At 57.4% G+C, this 15,397-nt stretch overlaps 1 protein-coding gene across 8 annotated transcripts in view; it reads left to right on the forward strand.

The window, feature by feature from the left end:
* The window catches only part of GRAMD4 (GRAM domain containing 4), an 83,562-nt gene that overhangs the window by 23,983 nt on the left and 44,182 nt on the right, over positions 1 to 15,397 (forward strand). For 5 of the 8 annotated variants that reach the window (XM_023631342.2, XM_070254061.1, XM_070254064.1 and 2 more), the window contains exon 2: positions 12,537 to 12,747. In XM_023631342.2, the coding sequence (XP_023487110.1) occupies positions 12,537 to 12,747 (211 nt within the window). Of the gene's footprint in view, positions 1 to 8,156; positions 8,362 to 10,786; positions 10,874 to 12,536; positions 12,748 to 15,397 lie in introns of those variants that run through there. The other 3 variants (XM_070254063.1, XM_023631344.2, XM_070254060.1) reach the window with 3 other exon arrangements.

The raw sequence follows: 15,397 nt of genomic DNA on the forward strand, positions 1-15,397 counted from the left end.
CATCCATGCCCATCTTCCTCTGCTTTATACATGGGACGCCTACCACAGCCTGGCGTGCCAAGCAGTGCCATGTCCACACCTGGGATCCGAACCGGCAAACCCTGGGCTTCCGAGAAGCGGAACGTGCGCACTTAACTGCTGTGCCACTGGGCCGTAACCTGCCTTCTCTTGGATTGTGTGTCATGTCTTGCTTGGAAGGCCCTATCCAGCCCCCAGGCTCTGAACACCCATGGCCCCCTGCGCTGCTTTGTTGCTTTCCTTATTTCACATTCAAATCTCTGGTCCATTTTGAATTTATTTTGGGAAGGTGTGAGGTGCGGCTCCATCATTTTCTTTTCCTCATAGCTACCTGATATCCCCACCTCATTTGTTGAATAATGTGCCCCTCCCTCTCCGATTTAAAATGCCAGTTTGAGGGGCCGGCCCTCTGGCCTAGTGGTTAAGTTCACATGCTCCGCTTCGGCAGCCCAGGTTCGGTTCCCTGGAGCAGACCTACACCAGTCGGCAGCAGCTGTACTGTGGCAGTGACCCACGTATAAGACAGAGGAAGAATGGCACAGATGTCGGCTCAGGAAGAATCTTTGACTCAGCAAAAAAAAAAAAAAAAGCCAATTTGATCCCAGTTGGCTCTGGATCTATTTCTGTACATTCTGGTTTGTTCTCTGGCTCTGCCGTCTGCTCATACACTAGCATCACGCTTGCGAAATGACTGTGGCTGCATCATGTTTGTTTATGTGACGGGGCTGCTCTCCCTCGATCACTCTTACTTTTCAGAATTTTCCCGGCTATTCAGCTTATTCGTTTTTCCTTATAAATCTTAGACTCAGCTTGTCTTACTCCCTCGAAAGGCTTTTTTTAAGGGGAATCACATTAGATTTATAGATTACTTTAGAGAGGATTGTGGACATTGTCCTTGCTCCTCTTTCTCTGTCTGTCTGCATATATATAGTAAAATAGACACAGCATAATGTGTATAAATAATATACACATAAATATGTGGCAGAATATACGTATCATAAAACTTACCATTTAGCCATTTTTAAGTGCACAGTTCCGTGGCATTGACCACACTCACATTGTTGTGCGACCATCGCCACCACGCATCTCCGGAAGTTTGTCACCTTCCCAGCTGAAACTCTGTCCCCCTTCAACACTAACGCCTCCTTCCCCTCCCCCAGCCCCTGGCGCCCGCCGTGCTCCTTTCTATCTATGAATTTGACTCCTCTAGGGCCCTCATGCGAGTGGAAGCCTCCAGGATTTGACCTTTCCTGTGTGGCTTATTTCACTCAGTGTGACGTCCTGAAGATTCATCCACGTAGTATCATCTTGCAGAATTTCCTTCCTTTTTTTTTTTCTTTTTTTTAAAGATTGGCCCTGAGCTAACATCTGTTACCCATGTTTTTTTTTTTTCCTTCTTCTCCCTAAAGCTCCCCAGTACGTAGTTTTATGTTTTAGTTGTGGTCCTTCTAGTCCTGCTGTGTGGGATATCGCCTCAGCATGGCCTGATGAGTGGGGCTAGGTCGGTGCCCAGGATCTGACCCAACAAACCCCAGCTCGCTGAAGCGGAGTGTGCGGGCTTAACCACTTGGCCACAGGGCCAGCCCCTCCTTCCTTTTTAGGGCTGTATAATATTCCATCGTCTGGGTAGACCACATTTTGCTTAGCTGTTCATCTCTGGATAGACACTTGGGCTTTTGGATGTGTACCCAGAGGTAGGATTCCTAGGGTAATCCTGCTTGATCTTTTGGGGACTCGCCATGCTGTTGTCCACGGCCCCCGCGGCTGTGGTTTGCGCTCCCTGGCCGTGGGTGCTGGAAGTCAGGCCCAAGCGTTTGCTTGAGAATACAGTGAATCTGCAGCTGTGCTCCTGGCTGAGCCGGACCTCTGAGCCTGGCTCCCCTGGACCCCAGGCAGGCCCGAGAGCTGGTCTTGGTGGGTGGGCGGGGCCGCCTCATAACGGCATGACTTCCCTCTCTGACCCTCAGTTTCCTCCTGTCTTTAAAAAGAGGGGGGCACCCTAACAATAGCAGCGCATATTTATCCCGTCCTCACTAGATGCCAGGCGTGGAGGAGCCAGGCCTCACGCCCCCCTGGGCTGGTGTGTAAGGATTCGGGGAGGCAGGCGTGGAAGCCTTGGCACGCACTGCTTCTCGCTGAAGCTCGAGCTCGGCTCTTAGTCATGTTGCTGCGGGTTGGGGAGGATTATCCTGGGCGCTCCCTGCCCTGCTCCTCCCATCGTGTGATCTGCCTGCTCGGGTCAGGCTGCCCTCCCTCCCTCCCCAGCCTGGCAGCGCCCCACGCAGTGACCCGGGGTAGGACCCCAGCACCTCGCCACAGCCTCATCTGCTCTCGCCCCGCCCCCCCCATTTCCTTCTGGTTTGTTCTGGGGTCAGGAGACTGTCCGTGCTACTTGCTTTTCCTGGAGTCCTTCCTCTGCAGCCCCTGGGCCGGCTCCTTGCTGCCGTCAGCCCACAGTGTAGCCATCACTTCCTCCAGGCAGCTTTCCTGGCTTCCGCTGTCTGTCCCCCACTTACTGAGGCGCATTCTCCTCCCCCGGGGTTAGGGCAGCACCTCCTGCTCCAGGGGGCAGCTCGGCGCTCTGCCTCCTGGCACCGGACGCACCTGGCACTAGTAAGTGCTCATTAAACACCCCTGACCGCCTGGTGCCCCAGCATGCGTGAGGCTTTCCCTGCCCCCTCGCTCTTCTCTGTCCCTAATCCTGCTAGACAGTGGCTGCGCCCGTGACGGTCCCGAGCCCCAGGGCGTGCGCTATGGAGCGCTGACACATGCTCAGTCCGGCCAGCCAGGACACACTTGTGTAACACGGAACCGTCCACCCACTGGAGCTGGGCAGTTACGTTACGTGGGCGGCCGGGGTAGGGAGGACTTTGAGGTTTGGGGTTTTGTTTTAGTCTGTTTTCTTTTTCATTGGACATCAGTTTCGCAGCAGAGGCATAAGTCAGGGCTGCTGGGCAGCCAGCCAGGCCCCTGCTGACCATCCTGCCCTGGGCTGCGTCCCTCTCTCGGCCAGCTGAGCAGGAAGCGTGGGTCCCACCGGCTCCTTGCTGGGTGTCGTGTGGCATGCTGCACTGGGCAGCCCCGAGTCGGGCCTGTAAATATCCTGGGCATCATCTGTGGGTGAGAGTCCTGGTGGGCCTGGCGGAGGGCGCCATGGCCTCAGCTGGGCCAAGTTAAAAAAATTAGAAATTGCCGGAAGGACAGGTTTGGTGCCCACAAAGGCCCTTTTCACCTGAGTGGCTTCTGGAGGCCACGTGGGTTTACTTTGGTGCGAAATTTACGCAGGCACCAGGACTCTCGTTAAAATGCTAAAACGTGCCGCACTCACCCATTCGTCCTCTGCCAGGCTGCCTGCCGGACTGGGGACACCGAGGTGGAGGACTGCGTTGGATCCAGGTTGCTGAGCAGGAGCGCTCCGGAGACATGGTGGGGGGAGCAGTGCACAGTCCTGCAGGATGGATTGGGGTGTTCCAGGCAGGAGACGAGGCTCCAGGCTGGCCCCTGGTTTCGTGAGGTCTTTTTCTCTGTGCCGTTTGTCACTGAGAAGCAAGAGGCACTGCCCTGTGACCTGAAGGCGGTCATGCTGCTGTTAGTGTGGACAGTGGCCCCCAGGGATGGGCAGTGTCTTCCCCCGGCAGCTCTTCAGAGCTGGCTGTCCTTCCAGCCAGCGCTTCTGCCTCCAGTGGGCTGGGGCTGGCAGGGGGAAGCCCCTGGCATATGGCCCACTGAGATCCTTCTGGCCTCTGGGAGCCTGGAGACTGCCCAGGCTGCCCTGGCTGCCGTGGATGGCACCTGGCCCCTATTCCTTTCCTTGAAAAGACTGGATGGTGGCGAGGCCCATGCATGAGTGTGTGATGCTCGGGCCACTGTAGTGGGCCCCGGGCAACTCGGTGAGGGCCCAGGTTCCTCTGGCCTGCCTGGTTCCCTGGTAGTGGGCCAGCAAGGCCTGGGACCTCTTTGAGAGTTCTTGTTCTGCCAGGCATTCGTCACTTTAGGATGAGGGACGGTGGACCGTGGCCCCCAGGTCAAACCCAGGCACAGATTTTGTAAACACGGAATGTTTTGTTGGCCTGCAGCCACACCCGTTTCTCGCTCCAGCAGCCTTGAGAGATTATGGCAGTGGCCACGGCCGAGCCCAGAATGTTGACAGCCTGCCTTTGCAGAACAAACGGGTTTGCCGGCCCTGTGCAGCGGCCGCTCCCTTCGCTCAGGCAGTCGCACGCAGCGTTTTAATGCTGACGCACATTTGGAGAACAGCCTCTTTTCAAACAGCTGTGAGCGGGCGCCCCTTTCTGCTTCCAGGAACTCGGGCCAGGGCGATGGCAGGAAGTCGAGGAATACCGGGAATCTGGAAGGTGTTTCCTACCAGCTGTCTCATTGGCTGGGTCTTCCCAAGTCCTGGTTGCTAAGAGTGATGGAGAGAGTTGAGAAAAGAATAACTTCCAGTAGAAATGAATTCTTGTGTGTGTTTCCCATTGGTTAGTGTATTTGCTTATACAACACTGAAGTTTTTGTCTACCTGGTCCTGAGCTTTAGGTTTTCCTGCTAGCTTTGTTTTGTTTAAATAAACATCTGTACAGCCACTCTGCCAGACTCCTCACCCAGTCTCCTAGGCAGAGGGCCTGTGAGCTGTCATACAGTGAGATGGATGTATTAACAGAGGCATGTGCTGGGGGGTGGACAGGGAGGCTGGGGCTCTCTGGGGTTGGGGCAGGCACAGGCTCTAGAGTCCAGCGAGGTTGGTTTGTGTTCCTGCTGTGTCACTTCTCTCATACCCTGTCCCCCTGCCACTGGCACCCAGTCAGGTTGGGGAGAGGTGACCCCACCCCTGATGCTTAGGTGCGACATTCCTTAGGCACGCCCCCCCGCTTCCTGCCTGGCCCCCCTGGAACGTGGCTGTCTGGGTCCTGCTTCCCAGGGCTGTCTTTGGCCCCTTTGGTCCTCTCAGGGACTCTCATTTTACACTTTGACCTCTGCCCCCGAGCCATGCCAGGGAAGGAGGGGTGTGAGTGGTGCATGGGGCACTGACTGAGCCCTCCTCCCTGCGTGGCTGCCACAGCTTGACACGGGGCATCGGGACAGTGGTGTATTGCAGCCAGCTCACACTGGCTTGCGGGAGCCAATTGGTAAGTGTTCAGGAATTTTGCGAGCTGGCTGTTAATAAAAATGAAGTTATATAAACTTAAAATTAGATAAATTGTATTGAAAACAAAGGTGTTAAATACTTGAAATTGCTCGTTTCTGAATTATTTCCCTGAATTTCATTGCTGGGTATGATCCAGAGGTGATTTGCTGCATCTGGATGGTAGGAATCCTGTGTGACAGTGGCTGCGAGTGTCCCTTCCCCATGCGCCCTCACTCCCCGACGTCACTTTGGTGGCTTGAAAATGGCTGCAGTCGAGTAGTGACGCCGCGGAAATGGGTAAATGCTACAGATCAGGGCTTCATTCTCGTTTTGTTGATTATCTAGACTTAAGAAAGGGATGGAGAAAATGCTGATATGCAGACGAAAGTTAAGCGCCTGTGACATCTGTAGCCATTCACTACGAGTGGCACAGAAAAACTGGGGAGATACTCTTCTTCTATAGAAAATGGTCAGATCCTTCAGCCAGGAAGCTTCTTGTGTTCTAGACGGACATGGTTCTGATCCGAGCCTTCCGTTTCCACCTTTGTTGTGTTTTGTTAATGTGAACAGAAACATCAACCCGCATCCATGTCGGTACCATGCTGTTCCTCAGTTGCAATCATGGTTGACTCTGGAGAGAGGGGTTCAGCACAAATGAGTGAAAGCATTCTGGGAGGGTCAGTTGCCCATATAGAGTTTACACTGAAGAGTGTTGCACGTTTTATCATTTGTAAGTGTGTGCTGCGCATCTTTATATCAGTGAAGTTGATAATAACTGTCTGACATACGTCCATGCAGAAGGGGTCCCCAGGGGTTTGGCCCCTGGGCCTTCGAGAGCTCTCTAGGCTGTGGGTGTGATTCCAGTCCGCAGAGGAGGGGCTGGTGGCTCAAACTGGACCCTCCCAGCTCTCTGCTGTTGTCCCTGCCTCACTATCCTGGGCCACCCTGGCCATCGACTGGATCACTGGCTGGCGTTAGCTCTCTGGGGTCTGCCCTCTGTCCTCCCGGCCCCATTGGGCAGTTTTCTTGTTACAGTGCAGAGAAACTCAGCTCATTGATGAGGGGGTTTGGGCCTGACTTTTGTAGGAACGAAAGCCCCTGGAGATGCTTCCCCAAGGGAGGAAATTCAGGCCTCCTGGAGAAGCTCCCCAGGTTGTGGAAGGCTTGGAGTTAAGTTTCCCTTAAGTGCTCGTGGATTTAGGGACTGTATGCTCCCGCAGGGCTCGAGGGCAAAGTCTGTGGACGGCCCTTTGCTTTAAGGTCTCTGCCAGAGGAAACTTTACACAGCTGTGGCCGGCGACCCCCAGCAGGCTTGGGGCCCTGGCTTTGCCGGCACTCGGAGCCCTGTCGTCACAACCTTCCTTTGGGCCTCATTCCTTCATTTGCTGGAAGAGGGTCTGTGACACCCAGCCAGTGCCAGCCCTGCAGAGGTGCCTGCAGCCTGAACATCACCTAGCGAGCTGAGCCTGCCCCTGCCCTCAGGGGTGTGTTCTAACGGGGTGGGGCTGGCGGCACCGATCCTAAACCAGGGAGTTCGCCGGAAGTTCCAGGACTCCAAACCAAGCCAGATGATGAAATTTAAGGGGGGAGGAGGAGCCGGGATGGGAGCCATCCCCGAACTGGAAGTGCTGGGCCCCACGATCATAACAAATGTGGTGGCCAGAGGACCTCTGGGACTCGGCAGGGCTGGAGCCCAGTGTCGGGGAGGCAGGGGAGGCCCTGGAGGGGTCTCAGCGGGATGTAACAGGGTCTGGTTTCCTGCCACGTGGAGAAGAAGGGGCTCCGTGAGGCGCTGTGGCAGCCTGGGCTGGGCAGGCAGGAGGGTGGGGTGGGGGCGGGGAAGCACAGGTGTGGGGCCAGGTTGGAGGCAGGTGACTGTGCTGGCTCTAGGTGGCTGTGGAGTGAGGAATCGTGACTGAGGGCTCCTCCGAGGGCTGTGGCTTGAGCAGCTGGTGGACACAGACGCCATCGAGCGGGAGGAGGTGCTCAGACTCCTGCTGTGTGCACAGCTGGGCAGAGTTGAGCTCCCAGGGAGACGTCTAGCAGGCAGTGGACAAGCCCGAGCAGAGCTCTTGAGGAGGCAGCGCCAATCTGGGTTGAGAGTCATCAGAACAGCCGGAAATGGATGCCAGGAGCATTTGGGGCCCCCGCTTACGGTGCCCAGCCCGGCAGAACCAATACGTGAATCCAGGGTGACGGAGGTGGCTCCTGGACAAGCCTCCAGTTTGGGGAAACCTGTGGGTCATCAGGTGTGAGCCAACATCCCGGGCCTGGCATGGGGCGGGGGGACAAGGTCAGCAGTCACACGTGCCTTCTGGGTTTCAGGTATCCAGACTGCTCCCAGAGTCTCCTTGGCTGGGGGTGAGCTGTGTGTGCGTTGAGGTCCTGGCTTGCAGGGGTGTAGGCCCTTAGGGTGTTGATTAGGACTGGCCCTTGGTCAATGCATCCTCTCTGGCCCTCCTGTTCCCCTACAAAGCCTTGGAATCCACAGCTGCCATCTCAGGCCACTCCAACCATGGGGTTTGGGGCCGTCTTCCCAGAGGACAGAGACCTGGCAGAGGGCCGTGTGGTCAACTGGGACCGGCGTGGGGTGGGGTGGAGGGAAGTACTGAGTTCTCGCTCCACATCTGTGACTCCTTAGGAATATGGTTTAGGATGAGGGTTGCTTCCTGTGGGAAAATGGACATTGTTTATCCTGGGGTCAGCGGGAGACCCACCAGATAACCAGGAGATGAGGCCAGGCCCCGGCTGAGCAGGTTGTCCCAATGCAGACGGGAACTCAGCCAGGGAGTGGCGTCCGCTGTGTGTCGAGGGAGAGTGGCTGGGACGTGGCGAGTGTCAGAGACAGGAACCACTTTTTAAAAAAAATCTTGGGCTGGGAAGGGAAATAAAGTCCTTTGTGGTTTCCAAGTTCAGTGTTCCCTAGACACTGCTGCCTTTGTGTGTCCAAAAGCCATTCACTGGGTTTCCAGAGCAGCATGCTTTGTGTCCCAGGGCCAGCGCTGCTGGACTCAGTCCTGCATGCAGAGGGCGTGGAGCCTGGTGGGTGCTGCCCCAGGCCACGGCACCAGGGTGCCCTCGTGCCGTGCTGGTTCCTGTCTCGCCTGCTCTCTGCAGCGGATGGTTACAGGACCTCACAGGACACCCTGGCTCTGAGCAGGGGTCTGGAACAGCCACAGCCAGGGAGCATTTCCCAGCACATCTGCGTCCACGTGGAGGTACAGAGAGGGTGTCCCGCTCAGAGCGGCTGCTCCACCTTGAGGCTGGACTGTGGGTGCACGTGGAGGGGCTGGTTCTGGGGAGGGCATCTGAGGAGGAGGTGGGCTTCCTCCCCATGGGCCGTGGGGATGAAGGGTGGGCATGCAGGGAGTGGGGGGCTGGCTGGATAGAGGGAAGGCTAGATGGGGGCTGGGGTTGGGGGACACATGGTAGCAGCAACCAAACGGAAGGTGCAGATAAGACCCGTCGAGACGGCATCCGCTCGACGTTGGCTTTGTGAGGAAGCTTCGCTCTGCGTCACACTTGGTGTCTGAGGTCTGGCCCTCCTCTCTCTGTCCATGGACAGCTGTCCCTGTTGGTCCCACATCTCCATCTGAAAGTTGGGGGCTGTACTGGGTTGAACCGTGTACTTCCCAAATTCGTGTCCACCTGAACCTGGGAATGTAACCCTACTTCGAAATAAGGACTTTCCAGATGTGATTGAGATGAGGTTGGACTGGGGTGGGTGGGGGCCACGCCTCAGCCCAGTGCAGGGGTACGACGTAGAGGGCTTCCCTCACAGCCTGGACCCGTCCCCGGTGGGGTGGTCAGGATGGTGTGGTGTCTGGTCCTGATCTGACAGCAGCATGAACCATGCATCCTTTGAGAGCCCATGGAGTCCGGGGGCGCAGGCGGTGGGGATGAGAGTGGGCCCCCTGGGAGCCCCTCGCGCAGTGGGCTGTGTGTTTGGACACCCTCGCTGCAGGCGGATGTGAATAGCTGCACAGGAGGAGCCGGGGTTGGGGTGAGCCGGCGGCTGGAAGATTGGGCCTCATTGGGAATGGAGTGCATGTGGGCCCAGTGCTGGGCGCTGTGGCCGGGGCGTGACTTGCATTCTGATAGTGGTGGACTGGACACTCGGCGCTTTGTCCCCTTTCCCCGTGCAGCCACCTCATTTGCTTGCTGGAGCTTAATTGGGAAGAAAGGCGGCCCCAGACATGTGAGAATCCAGACGGCGAGAACCACCTAACCAGAGCCTTGTGGGGAGCGAAGAGCCGGCTGCGCGAGGCCCGTGCTTGACTGCTTTCCTCCGGTGGAGGCCGCCCCGGTGTCTTCTGCTCCAGGGTCACATGTCTCAGGGCCGGTTGGCCCGTCCCCTCCATCTCGCTTTGTCTGATGCTAGGTGACGAGGAATCCCTCGGGTGTTTTTGAAAATGAGAGGAATAGGTTTCACGTTACTGCATTTCACCTACTTAGTTTATTCCTGTTTATTTTTTAGTTCAAAAAGCAGTAGGACAGCGTTATAGGACACCTGGAGAAAGAAGTCTTACAAACCGCCCGCAAGCCTGCAGGCTTGGCGAAGGGCCTGTGTGCCCTCTGTTCTGTTTAGACACTTGTGGACTGAAACACTGACCTCAGGGCAGCAGCGTTTTGTAATTGCCTTTGTCACTCACAGGGATGGCGTCCCCGGTGAGTCCAGCGCGATGTCCTCAGGCCCCCTGTCCTGCCCTCTTTCAGGGGCGGCCGGGCGATTCCTGGTGCTGCTGTGGGAGCAGCACGTTCTCCACCTGTCGAATTTGCTCCAGGATGTATCTCAGGAGGCGGGGGCGCTGGCCGAGAGGGCGTCTGTGTTTTGGGTCCTGCTGCCTTCCGCCGCATCGGCCAGCTTGCGTCCTTTTCAGTGAAGCGGGAGGTTTTTGCACAACTGCTGGGTAAATTTCCTCTGTCTGGAGTCCCTCGCTCCAGGAGTTTGCTTGTCTGTCCCTAGGTCCTGTAAGTTTTACGGATTTATTTAAGCCTTCTTATAACAAAGATATTAATCCTTCATATACCACATTTGTACACGTGTCTCCTGTTTCATTTTTTAACAAACAGAACTTTGTCCAGTGACTGTCAGACTGTTTTTCACTTTGTGGTTGTTTGTTCAGTCTCGTAACGTAGACAGTTACCGTCTCTCTAGGTTCTTGATAAGCACGAAGGTCTCTTTCCTTTTGCTTTTGTACTTTTTTTTTTTCAAGATTTTCTTTTTCTTTTTTTCCCTCCCCAAAGCCTCCTGGTACATAGCCGTATATTTTTAGTTGTGGATCCTTCTAGTTGTGGCATGTGGGATGCCGCCTCAGCATGGCCTGACGAGTGGTGCCATGTCCGCGCCCAGGATCTGAACCAGCAAAATCCTGGGCCACTGAAGTGGAGCGCGAGAACTTAACCACTCGGCCACGGGGCCGGCCCCATGCTTTATACTTTTTAAAGTTTATTCACCTTTTTGTCCGCCTGGAGTTCACAGCTCCCACACACAGATATTTTTCCAGAGGGCCGCGTCCCCCCCCGCCCCCGCCGCCACCACAGCCTGTGCTCTCCTGGGCTGTCTGGGTTCCAGGCGGCATTGGGCTTTGGTTTTCCTGTGGTTTTTGCACCAAGGCCACACTGGGCCACCTTGCAGTGTTGCAGGCGAGCTTGGAGAAGCGCCTGTTCCTGGAGCACCCACAGCCCCTCGCTGATGCGCTGCATGCCTCAACTGTCCTCTAGACCAGAGTGAGTTCTGGTACCTTCTGACCAGGGTCTTGGGAGCCCCCCTGTTAGCACGTCTTGCTGTGAGCAGGGATGCTAAGGGGAGCAGAGGGCCCTCAGAGGGCGGGGCAGGCACATCAGGGCTGCAGTCAGCCACATCCCGGGCTGTGATTTGATGGTCCTCCACGCCTGCACGGTCTAAAACAGGAAGTGCTTCTCCCTGCCTCTGTGGTTCTCCGTGAAACATCCCAGCTGGGGTGGTCAGGGCCCAGTGGATGGATTCCATCCTGCTCTCCCCGCTTCCTGCCACCTTTGCGTGGCAGTAATCCTCTTGTTTACTGGGTCCAGGCCGAGTGTCAGGCACGTGATGTGTGTCATCTGGAATTCTCAGGATGCTTTGGCCTCACTGGTACTCTTGGCATTCCAGAGGTGGAAGCAGAGGCCCAGAAACGTGGTAAATGGCAGACCAGGCTTGAGCCCAGGTGTATCCAGAGTCCCCACCCCCCTGCAGGCACCGGGGCCTCTTGTAGAAGCCAGGGGCTGGGGTTTGTGGGAGGTCCCTGACTCGCAGCCCTGCCCCAAGGAGCTGTGTGACCTGGTCTGGGGATGGGCCTGAGGTGGCTTCCCAGTGAGGTTGGCTGGATACGCAGAAGGGCTGCTCACACCCTACCCCCTGGGGCTTTGGGCTGTCGCCTTGGCTAAGTTGGGGCAGAGAAGTGGGGAGAGGGTGCCTCACAGCACGTCCGTCCCTCATGTGGACACATGTTTGAACTTACCTATGTCCTGCCTGTGAGCACATGGCCGCTCCTCTCAGTGTGACCCCACACCAGGCCTTTGCTGCGATCGCTCCAGGCTGGAGGAGGATAGGCGGGCAGCCTGCAGCGCCTGCGGTCTGGGGCTGTGCCGGGAGAGCGGGCGGCTGACCTCCAGGCTCCTGACCAGCCCGTGTGTGCGAAGGCCTCTTGGAGGAGGTGAGGCCTGAGCCGTGTCTTGAAGCCCAGCCGGGGCCGCCGGGCCGGCAGGAGGGTATTTGAGGCAGACGGGGTAGCCTGGGCCGTGTCCTGGGAGCGGGGGCCAGGTGGAGCGAGGGGACACAAGGCCAGGGCCCACTGGGTCCACAGGGAATCCACCGAGACACCCAAATGCCAAGTGTTCTGGCCGTTTCTGGGCGATGGCTCCTGTTCTGGGCGGTGCGCATAGCTGCAGCTTTGACCACATTCTTGATGGTTTATTAGGGGAGCTTTGAGGAGCGGTCAGCCCTCCTCCCCTGTTTGTTGCCATGTTCCTCCCCTTCTTTCCCCGGGGTCTCCGGCTGCCCTGGTGCACTAGGCTGGCCCTGTCTTTATGGCCGGGAAGGTCCTGCTGAGAGGTTTGGCTTCCTTCTGCCCCATGGGGGGCACGTGGGGCTGGCTTTGGTGGTGGCAGTGGCAGAAGCTTGGCCCTGGGCCTAGCTGGGAAGGGGTGCAAGAAGAGGGGCCCAGCCTGGTGGGTGCAAGATGGGGGCCTGGGGGCCCTGGATGCTCCTTGGAAAGCTGAACCAGCCTCTCCCCAGGGGCAGGGCTTGGTCACAGCCCAGGGCTCGGGACGTGGAGGACCGTGCTCTTGAGGTTGGTGGAAGCACCATGCAGGGCGGGTGGCCAGTGGGCAAGTGACCAAGTGACAGTGCCTCCCCTTTCTTCTCTTGCAGGGACCCCGACCGTCATGTTAAGGTAAAGCAGAGGGGCTCAGTGCTGAACATGCTAAGGAGGCTGGACAAAATCAGGTTCAGAGGTCACAAGAGAGATGACTTCCTCGATCTAGCAGAATCTCCAAACGCCTCGGACACTGAAGGTGGAGATGAAATACCCCTGAAGATGCCTCGGACCTCGCCCCGGGACGGCGAGGAGCTGCGGGACCCTGTGAGTGCGCGGGCGGCCTCCTGGGGCCAGGGATGCCCTCCTCCCCCTGCCTGCGCTCGGACCCTGGGTCCCCCAGTGCAGGGCTGGGGCTGTCCCCCATCCTCAGGCGGCCAAGCTGAGCGGGACTTGGCTAGACCATGACCTGCCTGAGCTGGTCAGAGATAAACAGGGCTCGCCTCCCCCTTTGTCCTCATCGTGCCCCCCTCTCGCCTGCCCCCTGCAGACCTCACTGGGGGCGCTCATCCCTGATCGAGGATAAAACAGCCTTTCCTTCACCGCAGATTTGTCCAGCAGCTGGACTTCTTTTCCCTTCTCATTGATTTTCTGGTGGTTGGCAAACTTCAAACACAGAACAGATGCTGAGGCCCCAGCCTGAGCCCTGGGAGTGTTGGCACGTCGAGGGAGGCAGGGTGCTGTCTGGAAGCTACTGGCCCGCGGCCCGCGGCCAGCTGCTCCTGGCTGCTCTGCCTGGCCATGCTAGAGTACGTTTCACTGACCCCCAGCAGCTGGCAGAGCCCCGTCTGGGCCCTCATCAGCCCACACTGGGACAGTGGCCCCTGTGGGCCAGTCAGTGGGGTGGTCTTCACTGAGGAGCAAATATCTGTTGAGCGCTTCAGCTAGGCCCTGTGGCTCCAGTGGGAACCAGACATGAGTGGGCCCTGCCTTCTGGAAGCTGGTGTTTCATTGCAGGGGGAGGGGCAGGGGTGCAACGGGGACGGCCTGGGCTCTCTGTGGCCCCCTTTCTGGCCAGGTGTGATTGCAGGGCTCACCATTGTGGGCATTTCCGGTGAAGAAGCCCAGAGCCATCTTGTGCCAGTTGTGGAGGCCCACGGTGTGGACACCAAATTTGGTGGCCCGTCAGCTTCCTCTCCGAGTGCCCGAGCCAGGTTTTCTTTCCAGATGTGGCCTGGGAGCGCTCGCCTTCCTGGCTCCTTGTATTATTAATGCTTTATAATAGAACGGGGACTCAGCGATGGCTCCGGGCAGGAATGAATAATTTACTGGCGCTGCCTCCTAAGAGCCAGGCTGCTCTCCTAGTCTGCCCGGTCGGGGGTGGGGGGCTCCTCCACTCCTGGGGCACTTGCTTCTGTCCCCCGGCAGAGGTGGTGGCTGCTCCTCCAGCCGCAGGGCCCAAGGGTGGGCCAGGGCCCTGCTTGGTGTGTCTCCTGCATTTTATGTGGCAGAGTGACACGGCCTTGTCTTGCAGGGAGAGTGGTGTCTTTTTTGTCCTGGCTGGCGCCAGCCTGGGGGGCTGCAGGCCATGACTCTCAGATGATGCTCTTTGGGCCAAGCGTGTGGTGGGCCTCTCAGGAGCAAGAACCCCACATGTGGTTCCGAGTTCCATGGTGTGTGTGTGTGTGTGTATGTGAGTGTGTGATGGGGGATCCTGCACAGAGGCCACAGCTGACTTGTTCCTGGCTTCATGCTCTCTCTGCCTGTCCCGCCAGGGCTCAGTGTGGCCGCCTGCTCCAGATGTTGTCCCAGTAAAGACCTGGACTTGACTTGGGGCACGGTGACTGGTGTAGGTTTCTGAGGTGGGAGCGATGGCGTCACAGCATGGAGGACCTGCAGGGCCAGCCCACCTGGGGCCACTCGGCCACTTGCCAGCCACGGGCCGGTCCCGCCATCTGGCAGCACTTTCCCAGTGGGGCGTGTGGAGGTCGCAGGCCCAGTCATTGGAAGCACACGGTGCTCTCAGGGAGAGTTGACCCACAAGGGCTGTGGGGAGGATCCGAGAGTGTGGCGAGCACAGGGGCTGTGTGAATAAATGTTGCTCCATTTAACCTCTCTCCACTGAGGATACTGGGGGCCTCCAGGCTCGCGGTGTCCGTCAGTTCCGTGAGCTGCATGCCTAGCTGGCCTGTGTCACTCCCAGCTGGGCGTGCTGGGCCGATGTTGTCTGTCGTCCCAGTGGCTGTCACCAGGTGACCCTCCTGTGGGTGCACAGTTTGTCCTCCACAGCGGCCCCAAGAGGGCCTGTGTCCCTCGGCATTGCCACCTGCACGGGGTGTCCTCGGGCTTTTCTGTTTCGCTAACCTGGCGGCTCAAGAGCGGAGCTCTGAGCGGTTTCAGTTTGCGTGGCTTTTGTTATGCGGGACGTTGATCATCTTTGCACGTGTTGAGGCTTCATTCTTTTTTTTTTTTATTCTGGTAAAATGCACATAACATAAAATTGACCATATTAGCCATTTTTGGGGCGTACAGTTCTGTGGCATTATGTCCATTTGCATTGTTGTGTAACCATCCCCACCATCCATCTCAATAGCTTTTTCCTGTTTCCAAACTGAAACTCTGTCCACCGTTAGCCACCAACCCCCTCCCCCTCCCCCAGCCCCTGGTGACCACCATCCTACTTCCTGTCTGTGGATTTGACACCCTTAGGGACCTCGTATCATGAGTGAATCACACAGTAGCTTGTCCTTTGGTGACTGGCCTGTGTCACTCAGCCCAGTGTCCTCAAGATTCATCCCTGCTGTAGCATGACAGAGTTCATTCTTACTTCCTGTTTTGTGGATTATCTGTGTCCTGGGTAAAGGAAGTGAGTGGACCAAGGCTTTGAGAGTAGAGTCCAGACCCTATTGGGAGGGAGGAGGGGTGGGAGCAAGGAGGGACCCCAGGCTGGCAGACGGGCTTGAGGGGGCCCAGGAGA

This window comes from Equus caballus, chromosome 28, assembly GCF_041296265.1.
Source record: "Equus caballus isolate H_3958 breed thoroughbred chromosome 28, TB-T2T, whole genome shotgun sequence".
NCBI classification, from domain to species: Eukaryota; Metazoa; Chordata; class Mammalia; order Perissodactyla; family Equidae; genus Equus; species Equus caballus.